At 51.8% G+C, this 10,887-nt stretch overlaps 1 protein-coding gene across 2 annotated transcripts; it reads left to right on the top strand.

Annotated features, from left to right (window-relative positions):
- The first annotated feature begins 459 nt into the window (after positions 1 to 459).
- On the top strand, positions 460 to 8,290 carry LOC138243135 (uncharacterized). Of its 2 annotated transcripts, none has more exons than XM_069198639.1 (7): positions 460 to 549; positions 1,925 to 1,985; positions 2,298 to 2,497; positions 3,358 to 3,512; positions 5,050 to 5,513; positions 6,302 to 6,510; positions 7,934 to 8,290. In XM_069198639.1, exons 2-7 carry the CDS (start codon positions 1,970 to 1,972, stop codon positions 8,156 to 8,158), a joined length of 1,269 nt encoding a protein of 422 aa, XP_069054740.1. In that variant the 5' UTR covers positions 460 to 549; positions 1,925 to 1,969; the 3' UTR covers positions 8,159 to 8,290. The 2 variants fall into 2 exon arrangements, with proteins under 2 accessions (XP_069054740.1, XP_069054739.1); XM_069198638.1 differs by lacking the exon at positions 460 to 549 and adding an exon at positions 1,301 to 1,404.
- The last annotated feature ends 2,597 nt before the right edge of the window (positions 8,291 to 10,887 follow it).

The following is a 10,887-nucleotide window of genomic DNA, read 5'->3' as shown; positions in this document are numbered from 1 at the left end:
TCCCTCCAGCTGGCAGTGTGGGACACTCCCTCAGACCCTGACATGTACTCTGTCTGGTTGCTGAAATCGCCGTACATTGCTGTTAACACACATGACTCTGGTGATTTCACTGACACTTCACAGAAAAGGCTCATGTGAGCCCCTGTCCACACAGCTGCGTACATTAGTGAGAGAAACACTGGGGGCTGCTTGTGTCAGAACACTGTAATAGGGTCTGCAGGAATGCCTCCTGGTAGAGGTGTCTGCCGAAGGGTGTGGGGGCAGAGCAGTCAAGACCCGGTGCATCGCCCCCTCGACTCAACTGTCCTGCCCCCTCAGTTTTGGACAAAAGGACTTTCACCTACTTAACTCGGGCCCTAAAAAAACAGATGTGCTTTGTCAATGGTCAGATAATGAACACGAACCCCCGAATTCGCAGGTCCTGCATCGGGCTGTCTGATGTGCCAGAAGGGCTATCCGTCCATGAACAGCACCTATTCCATGATGTCTGCATTCCTGGTTGTCAACATTATTATAAAGCAGCTCGAGAAGGTTTCCTCTAGGTAACAGGTAAGGACAGGTAACGAAAAGAGCAGCAAGGCAGCGCAACGTTTCAGCCTGAAGAAGGCTCCACGGCCCGAAACGTTGCCTTTCTTTCCTTTGTGGCAGGGAATAAACCCATTACCCGTCCCTTTGCAGCATTATTACGATCTCGAGGGCTCGGGTGGACCGATGCCTTGCAAGAGTTTATCCTAAAACTTTAGAGTTATTCTATAACGAGGACCGTAGTTATCGGAGTCTGTGCCTGCTGTTTTCTTAATCTGGAGGGGGGACTCCTGGGAAAGCTGAGGCTGCTGCTGGGAGAGGTGTTAGTGGGGCTGCACACTGGTGGGGCTGGAGGGGATCCCCATGACCTGGGAAGAGCTCTGAGTGGAGGGTCCAGCAAGGCGCTATATAAGCGTAAGCAATTATTAATTATTATTATTATACTTCAGGACATACAGCTCCACTTGCTATTATTATTATAATTATTATTATTATTATTATTAACGATTCAGAACGTCGGTGCATTTTGCTACTCCGGGCAATAATAAAAATAATCGCGCGGGCGCTGGTGAACGTGAAACCGGGCTTCGTCGCTCAATGCCAGATGGCTCATCGGTATCTTCGATCACGACCGTCAGGGGCCTGGTTGCGAAATTCTGCTGGGGCAGTCACAGCGGCTCTGTTTCACTCCCCCCCTCTGAATTTCAGACGGCCCCCCTACAGATTTTTCCCCTGGAGCAGTCTGAGTAGGGGCGGGGTTCTGCAGCCCTGCGAGTCTTATATGGTGTTTCTTACCTGTTCGGAGCACTATAAAACAGGCTCAGAGAAGGGCACACTTTCAAAGTCCTCCGGGAAGAGCTGAGAGAGCTTCGTACAGCCGTGAGTCTAAAGGCTTTTTTTATTAATATGCTCTAGGATGCCTTACTACATCCATTTAGGCTCCGTTGTCCCATCTGCTGCCTTTGCCACATTTTTTCGATTTGAACCAGTCAGGCTTGCAGTCCTCCTGTCTCTCCTGGTCTTAATGTGGGGGGAGGGGTGTGTGTGTTTTGTCCGCTGGTCAAAGAAAATGATTAGTTGTTAAGAGGAGACCAGATGCTCGTTTTATGAAAATTTGCACACCATTCCAGTGAGCTGTGAGGCCGCTAGAAAATGCGGCTGAAACTTGTGTAGACTTGAAATCTGTGTGTGCTTTCTCTACTTGATACCTCCCCAGTAGGGTATCTCAAGCAGTTTGTTGGTCTCTCAGCTTGTATTGTAGTTCATCTCAAACCCAGCTGCTCTCCATCGGCGGTGTTCAGCTGGTGTTCTGGCATAGGAGCGGCAGGGGGTGAGAGGGAAATAACTTTATTATTTTCTTGATATTTGCCTTAAAAAAACACCCTCTTTCTCTTTGCAGGACAGACGTTTCAGTGCCTAAGGTCGCCCACAAACCTGCTTCAAGATGTCTCAGTGTTGCGGTAAGCGTGTTCTGATCCGTTAACCCGATTCGGATATTGTGATTCTCCGACTTCAGCTGTGGTATTTGACCCCTTGGTGTCTTATGGAGGTATAATGAGGCTTTAGGATTCACGAGCTGAACCACAGTGAACTGTCTTGATTTCAGTTACTGAAGGTGTTTGCACAAGGCAGATGTGCAGAAAGTTTTACACAGACTCAAGGGCTCAAGGTGTTCATGTTGGACACTCTGGGTTGGGAGGGTTTTGACATGGGGGACATGGGGGTGAAGAAAATATTTAAAAAGCCTTTTCTTTCCTGAATGTCTCTCTCAGACCTAGTGCCTGCGGATCAGCAGCTGATGAATGACATGGAGATGTTCAGGGATATGGTCCCGGCCGCCGAGAAGACAGCTTTGCTCTTCCACCTGTCCTACCTGTGTCTGGCCACCCACCCTGAGCTGGAGAGGAAACTGAGGCTCAAGGCCACCGAGAGCCAGCAGCTGTTCGCCTCCTCCGAGGTCCTGCTGCTCCAGGTGGGTCTGTGTCTCTCTGTGTCTCTCTGTGTGTGTGTGTGTGAGAGAGAGTACCTGCTGCTCCAGGTGATTCCTCTTACTTACAGCTCCAGGTTTGCGTGAGTGTGTGTACCTGTTGCTACAGGTGTGTGTGTCTCAGTTGTGTGTGTGTGGGCACCTGCTGCTACCGGTGTGTGTCTCAGTTGTGTATGTGTGTGCACACATGCTTTGACAGGTGTGTGTGTCTCAGTTGTGTATGTGTCTCAGTTGTGTGTGCAGAAAATTTAATGAAATTTAAAATCTGGAAAAAATCTCATTTTCAAGGGTTCTACAAATGAACTTGTATTCCATACATTTAGTTGGGTCTTGGGAGAACCCTGGGAGGCTTCCATAGACTCCTACAAACTCCTACATGGACTTTGCATATTCTCCCTGTGTTCATGCAGGTTTCCTCTGGGTGCTCCAGTTTCCTACCATAGTACAAAATCATACTGGCAGGTGCATTTTCCCTAGTGCGTGTCTGCGTGTGTGTGTGTGTGTGTGTCTCCTGTGATGGACTAGTGTCCTGTCCTGTCCTGTCCTGTCCATGTGTGTGTGTGTGTGTCTGTGTGTCCTGTGATGGACTGGTGTCCTGTCCAGGGTGAACCTGCCTTGTGCCTGTTGCTTGCTGGGATAGACCCCAGCTTCCCCCTGTGACCCTGTACTGGAGAGAGCTCTGAGAAAATGGATGGATAGTCTGCTGTAAAATACATCCCAATCCTAAAATCTAGATCCAGGGTGTCTTCCCTGTTGAAATAAAAGCGCTGGAGACTCTTGAGACAGCAGAGGGGTCAGGATTGCGAAACAGAGATAACGGTGCTGGCGCTTGATCTCGCTCGCAGTGCGCCAGTACGGGGACCAACATCGTTGGCACCATGCTGCCGATGATCCGGACGGCCGTGAAGAAGAGGAACGTGGCGCTGGCCAAGAAGTTCCTGGACAAGTCGAAGGGCTGGATCGAGGACATCTGCCACCAAGTGGACCGATCGGTGGAGAAGTAAGACCCCCCCAGAGCTCCAGCTCTGCCATGGGGGAACCCGTCATTGCAAGCAGCCAGAGATCCTGGGATATCAGGATTCATTCCAACCGAGCGGCTTACTCCACCCTCCCACCACCCTTTGTGAAAAGCACTTCCTGTTAGGCTTGAATTATCCGCTCCCATACTGTCTCGGGAGCTGCCGTTTGCTTCATATTAGATAGACTGTCAGCCCAGGGTGCCCGTTATCGTTGTTCTGACACCACTGAATACCTTATTTTACCAACTAGGAGAAAGTACTGCGGGATCCTCCTCTGCTGTTGGCATCAAATGCATGAGAATGCATCAACCCAGTCAAAACTCTTCATCGGTCACCCAGTAACCTCAAAGATCACAAACCAGAAGTAGCGCAGGGGATGAGAGGCAGAGTAATTTATAAGATCACTTTATTAACCCTATACAGTTTCTTGCATTGGGAATTTGTCTTTTCACAGACTCCAGCTTGCTCTCCATGAGACACACAGATAGGGAGAGAGAAGCTGGGGGTCAAAGCGCAGGGTCGGCCATTTATATGGTGCCACCTGGAGCAGCTGGGGTGCAGGGCCTCGCTTCTCTCCAACAGAGTAGGATTGCCCTACAGTATGCACACATACAGTCCATAGGAGTTCGTATTGGCCCCGTTCTCTCGGGAGGCGCACAGTACAAAAAAGACGGCACAGTGTGCATGGCACGTTACAAAACAGTAAATAACAACAGTCATGACAGCCCACCATCATGCACAACCCAACACCAAAAACGGGCAGTGCTGGACAGTAAATGCGCAATAACTTCAGTAACACCAGCAAGAAGAGCAGCGCGCGGAGGCGAGTGGAGTTCAGCAGATGTAGCGGTGAATCATTCACACTGCTGCCCTCTGATGGCGAACAGGGGGAGGCTCCTTCCACTGGGTCCCAGGCTGCTTTCAAGCAGCAATAATAATAATAATTATAATAATAATTGCTTATGCTTATATAGTGCTTTTCTGGAAAGTCGACTCAAAGCGCTTTACAGGTAATGGGGACTCCCCTCCACCACCACCTGGATTATGCGACAGCAGCCATAGTGCACCAGAACGCTCACCACACATCAGCTTTCAGTGAGGAGGACAGCAGAGGGATGAAGCCAGTTCAGAGAGGGGGACTATTAGGAGGAAATTTGGCCAGGACACCGGGGTTACACTCCTACTCTTTTCGAGAAACACCCTGGGATTTTTAATGACCACAGAGAGTCAGGACCTCAGTTTTACGTCTCACACGAAGGACGGCGCCTGTTTACAGTATAGGGTCCCTGTCACTATACAGGAGCATCAGGACCCATACAGACCGCAGGGTGAGCGCCCCACTGGCCCCACTAACACCTCTCCCAGCAGCAACCTTAGTTTTTCAGCAGGTGGACATCTCCCCCCCTGTCTCTTGGCTCGCTGGCTCGGATTCTCCTGTCCCATACTGTCTCGGTGGTGGGGGGCTGCGGGCTTCCACACAAGAGGGGTCACAGTTCCCCACCCCATCTCCTCCTCCAGGTATGAGAATCTGAGCAAAGGCGTGGGTGACACCTGCAGCGACGTGGTCAAGACCAAGGCGGACAAGGAGCAGCAGAAGAAGGAGAAGACGGCGGAGGCCAAGGCCCTGGAGGGACAGTGCAGCAAGCTAGACACCTCGGTCAAACAGCTACAGGGGGAGAGGAACCAGCTGGAGACGGACATCCAGGACAAGAACAAGAAGCTGCAGTGCCTCATCAACAGCATCGGGGAGCGGGACCGCAAGTTCGGCATCGTGGCGGCCGTGGTGCCCATCCTGGGCGCCATGATCAACACCATCCAGAAGGCCACCAACGACCCCAAGGACAAGGCGGCCGTGGAGTCCCTCAAGGTCCAGCTGGAGGAGCTGCGCAGCCGCAAGGACGCCAAGGTGTCGGAGCTGTGGCAGAAGGAGAAGGAGCTGATCCGGCTGCAGCTGGACTACGCCAAGGTCCAGATCGACATGGGTAGACGGGTGCGTTGCCGGATCGTGGGGGCCGCTGGAACGTGTTTTGTGCGGGGTGTTGGCCTCAACAACGTGGCTGGACGGCTTGCTCCACACCCCTACCACCCTTTGTGTGAAGGAGCCGCTCCTGTCCTGACTGAAGTCCCGCTCTCGGCTTCAAGCCCATAGCAAAGTCAGGATTTAGGGAAATGTGTTTTGTTTTTTTATGTGATTGTTTGCTTGTAACAGACCTGAGCTGTCGCCAGAGTTGAAACCAGTAGGCGGGTGGGTTGCCGAACCGTGGGGGGCCGCTGGGATGAGGCTTGTCTGCCGGGGTGAGGTCACGGCCTCGGCGACCCCGATTCCCACCGGCAGCTCAGGACAGGCCTGTCCCGGTCCGGCAGCTCGGTGCACGAAAACGTCCTGTTTGTAACCTCCAGTCACGGCTGGCAGATTGGTAACTGACTGAGAAGCAGATCTCAGCCAGCTGCGTCTTAACCGAATTCTGGGTGTTGGCTTCAGCAACATGGCTGGGCAGGGTGTTCCCCACTTCCCCCACCCTTTGTGTAAAAGAAGCGCCTCCTGTCCAGCTGCATCTTTACCCAATTCTGGGTGTCGGCTCCAGCAACATGGCTCGGCAGCTTGTTCCCCACTCCCCCACCCTTTGTGTAAAGGAGACCCTCCTGTCCTGACTGGAGGAGCTCATCCAGCTGTGTCTTGAGAGAAGCCAGGGTGTTTCCATCTAAAAATGACATCTGCCTCTTGATCCAGCCCCTCCAGCAATTCCTGTTTTCCTCCTCTGCCTCCCAGGATCCATTGGAGATCCCAAGATGCTGGCGGAGGTCCAGAAGTGCCTGACCAAGATCCAGGAGATCCTGCTGCAGATGAAGAAGTTCTGGGAGACGACCGGCGTGGCGCTGGACAACCTCAAGCAGAGGACCTTCGCCGGAGAGGACATGCTGGACTTCCTGGAGGACTGTGAGATGGACTTCCTGTCCAGCCTGGATAAGGCCGAGCCGGTCAGTGTTGTTTTTTTTTCCCAGAGCGATTCTGGTAGATCAATCTCAGAGCGGGGGTGGACAGAGCTGTCCTGCCTGGCGGGTTGAGCTTCTCTGATCTGGTACCTGTTGGCCCAGATCTTTGCCTGCACACCCCAGACACTCTGATTGAGCTGCAGCACCAACAATCCTACAGGCAGCCCCTGAGCTGGTTACTGTGGCTTCTGATGGGTGCAGTGCTTGTCCTGTATAGGAGCGGGTGGTGTCGTGGGGAGGCTGTTCTGTCATCACCCTGTCAAGTGGAATAAGAAAAGCGAGAGTCAAAAGTGTAGCCTAAGGCGATGGAGACCAAAGGCTACGAGATTGAAGAGCAAGGTGGGAGGTTTCACAGGGGACGCAGGGGATCATGAGCTGTAGCTGTGGATCAGAGAGTAGTCATGTGCTAAACATCCAGACGGCCCCCTTCTGGGCTAGAATTCGGTCAGATCCTTTCACTGGTCAGGGATAATCCTGCGGGTGGATTATCACTGCAAGGGTTTGCGAGACATGTGGACCGCACCCCAATGCCTTCTGGGATAGAGGTGTGCACCCCCCCCCCGAGCGAGCAGATGATTCCTGGCGGGCTGATGGGTGCGTTTTGATTCCGATTGGTCCACGTTATCTCCAGGCCTCGGTGCGGCAGGGATAAATCCTGTTGCTCTCAACTGCGCTTCACTGAACGGACTCAAACCCCCTCTCGCACCCAAGATGGCAACTGGCAACCCACTGAAGCTACACATGTGTGAGCCTGGTCAGTACCTGGAGGGGAGACTTCTGGGAAAAACTAATTCTGCTGCTGGAAGAAGTGGTAGTGGGGCCACCAGTTTGTGTGGGTCCTAATGCCCCAGTATAGTGACGGGGACACTGGACTGTAAACAGGTGCCGTCCTTCTGATGAGACATAAAACCGAGGTCCTTACTCTCTGTGCTCATTAACACTTCCAGGATGTTTCTCGAAAAGAGTAGGGGTGTAACCCCGGCGTCCTGGCCAAATTTCCCATTGTCCCTTACCAATCATGGCCTCCTAATAATCCCCATCTCTGAACTGATTTCATCACTCTGTTCTCCTCCCCACTGAGAGCTGATGTGTGGTGAGCGTTCTGGCGCACTATGGCTGCCATCGCGTCATCCAGGTGAGGGCTGCACATTAGTGGTGGTAGTGGGATTCCCCATTACCTGTAAAGCACTTTAAGTGGGGTGTCCAGGAAAGTGTTATATAAGACCGCGTGGGTCTGATTGGGGAAATGGAGTCACGTGATTCAGACAACAGCGCCCCCTTTTCCCACAGCAGAAGGATTGCCAGCAACAGGAGCGTTTCTTCTCTGCCCCGTGGCAGTGAGATCTCACGTTTCCCCGCACCACTCGGGTCGGCCTCACGTCTGTGCTTCTCCTCCCCTTCCCCGCAGATCTGGAAGAGCTTCTGCAACGTCTGCATGCACGTCCGCGGGATGTTCATCCTTCAGTCCAAGGAGGCCTACAGGTTCCTGGAGGTCAGCCCCTCGGCCCTGAGCAAGGAGCAGTGGCAGCATGAGTACGACAGCGTGGTGGCGCAGCTGGACAAGCTGAACCCCCCCACCCTCCGGGAGCTGCCGGACCAAGATGCTGGGAAGGCTGTTGAGGGGCCGAAGTAGGGCGGTGCTTCAAGTCGGGGGGCTGCTGGGATATCGACCGCTCTGAAGGGGTCGACTCCTCCCTTCGCCCCCATCGTGGGGTTCTTGGGGCTCCGGCGATGCTCTTCACACGCAATAAAAAGTCGATCAGCACCTCTTGCGTAGTGGCTTTTTTTGCAGTGATTATCTGTACCAGAGGCTTGACCCCTTATTTCTGGGGGGGCGAGGAATGATGTGCCTTTCGTCGAACCTCTGTATGGTGAAGGCAGATGGGCCTCGAGGGGCCCCTGCTTTCAATCCCCTGCCCATCAGCGGGTCCTCTGCTGTCTCGATCGTGTGGCGAAAGAGGGGACGAAGGTCTGACAAAGATGGCAGCTCTTGTCTGAAACTACATTTCCCAGAATGCATTGGGGGTGTGTGTGGGGGGGTTTGACCTGTGCCATCCTCCGTCACCTGACTGATTTGGAAGCAGACCATTGGTCAGGTGACTGCTTCAAGACAGGAAGCTGAGGACTCTAGGTCTGCTTTCTTCCCACTGGCTGTACTTCAGTAATATAGCACAGCACAGTGCCTTACAGCGCTGCGGCCCCAGTTCTGACTCCTGGAGTGCTCTATCTGTGTAGAATATGTATGTTCTCTCTGTGTCCATGTGGGTTTCCTCCCACAGTCCAGAGACATGCTAGTGGGTTCATTGGCATCTAGCAAAATTGGCCCAGGTGTGTCACCTTTTTTTACATTTTCTTTTTCTACATTTCTAAATCTCACAGTGTTTTCCTGCCTGCACAGTAGTGGTAGAAACCATGAAGTTAATTCTTACGATCGGCTTTAATTCAGACCTCTGTCTGCTAATTAGACACCCCACCATCCCGATGCTCAGGGCATGACCATGACTCCCCCCCCCCAGCTGCGTGTTAAACACAGGAGGAGGAAAGAGGCTGGTTCTCTTTCGTCTGAAGTGATTCATGGGGGGTTTGACTGGATTTGGAGATTGGGATCGGGGTCCAGTCTGTTTACGGAAATAAGCAGCCATCACATTAATAATTCAGTAGATCACACATATTAAAAGAACATGGCATGCTGTAACCTTTCACAGAGAACATTTCAGCTCCCATGAGAAGGTCAGATGGTACCGGCTGCTCTGATGAAATCCGCTGACATTGTGAATACATCACGAGTATTCATACATACCGTACTAGTATTGAGAAGTAATTGTGATGACATCCCTTGAGTTGGCTGTTCGTCGCATGAAATACTAGTATCAGGTGCCCTAGTAGTTTTCCCTATTTTGGGCAACAGCCATATAACTCCTAGCTGGCAGCCCCACTGAAGCTCAGCAGGTGTGAGCCTGGTCAGTACCTGGATGGGAGACCTCCTGGGAAAAACTAAGGCTGCTGCTGGAAGAGGTCTTAGTGGGGCAAGCAGAGGGTGCTCACCCTGCAGTCTATGTGGGTCCTAATGCCCCAGTATAGTGATGGGGGACACTATGGCCCTTACCAATCATGGCCTCCTAATAGTCCCCATCTATGAATTGGCTTTATCACTCTGCTCTCCTCCCCACTGAGAGCTGGTGTGGGGTGAGCGTTCTGGAGCACTATGGCTGCAATCGCATCATCCAGGTGGATGCTGCACATTGGTGGTGGTGGAGGGGATTCCTATTACCTGTGAAGTGCTTTGAGTTGAGTGTCCAGAAAAGTACTATATAAGTGTAAGCAATTATTATTATTATTATATTTATTATCCCTACTGAACCGCACAGCCCTGCCAAGACCCTTACAGCCCAGAGTCTTAGCCCCTACTCAACAGAGCCACAAAGTCCAGCCCCAATTTCTTTACTTATCAATGTGCGACTGTCACTAAGGTGAAAACCAGCTTGCACTCAGGAGCAGGATGTGATCCCCCCAGCCTCTGACACTGAGCCCACAGTCTTAACCTCCACACTACAGAAGCACACACTCCCAGACTCCCTCTCTTCACACTTATCAGTGTGTTGACATTTCAGGAAGAATTACACTGAAAAACCACAGGTCTCATGGAGGATTTGAGCCCACCACCAGTCAGCCACAAGCCCAGACTCTTAACCTCTGGACCATAAAGCTCAACCCCTAACTGTTGACTTAGCAATGTGTTACTGTTGCTATGAATTATACTGAAAAACAACATGCAATCACTGCCAGGACTTGAGCCCACAACCAGGTGACTGTGAGCCTACAGTTGTAACCGGTGAGGTACAGAAGCACACACTCACAGGACCAGTCTCTTTACTGATCAGTGTGTTGACATTCCAGGAGGAATTAAACTAAAAACAAATCATAAATCTCATGGACTGAGACTGAGCCATGACTCCATACTTCACCTCTACATTAGAGCTCCTGACAAGCCAATCTCTGTACTAATCACCGTCTTACTGTCACTAGGAACGAAATTGAAAGTTAACATGAGGACACAGCCAGGACTTGAACTCCTTACCCTCAGGCTGAGAGTCCTGCTCGACAGAGACACAAGCCTTGTGACTGAGTCTCTTTACTCATCAACGTGTTACTCTCAGGAAGAATGTGATTGGGAAGAAAAAGAACAGTTCTCTGGCAGGACTTGGTCATAGTCAGCAGTTCAGAATCTGTCCCTTCAGATCCGGACAGCTGCTGTTCCTCTGTCCTGAGTTGAGAAGATTCGTTCCTGTCACGACCGCCAGCCAGCAGAGATCAACTCGTAAGCAAGCTAATCAGCACCAGCATCGGGTTATTATTAACAAG

Source organism: Lepisosteus oculatus, chromosome 14 (genome assembly GCF_040954835.1).
Source record: "Lepisosteus oculatus isolate fLepOcu1 chromosome 14, fLepOcu1.hap2, whole genome shotgun sequence".
NCBI lineage: Eukaryota > Metazoa > Chordata > Actinopteri > Semionotiformes > Lepisosteidae > Lepisosteus > Lepisosteus oculatus.
The sequence above is the reverse complement of the archived record's forward strand: the minus strand, read 5'-3'. Positions and strand labels throughout refer to the sequence as shown.

What these genes read in the sequence shown, in the direction of transcription:
- LOC138243135 (XM_069198639.1), top strand. An exon ending in CCGAGGTCCTGCTGCTCCAG is followed by an intron (nt 2,498 to 3,357) that starts GTGGGTCTGTGT and finishes TCTCGCTCGCAG; the next exon opens with TGCGCCAGTACGGGGACCAA. An exon ending in CAAGGTCCAGATCGACATGG is followed by an intron (nt 5,514 to 6,301) that starts GTAGACGGGTGC and finishes TCTGCCTCCCAG; the next exon opens with GATCCATTGGAGATCCCAAG.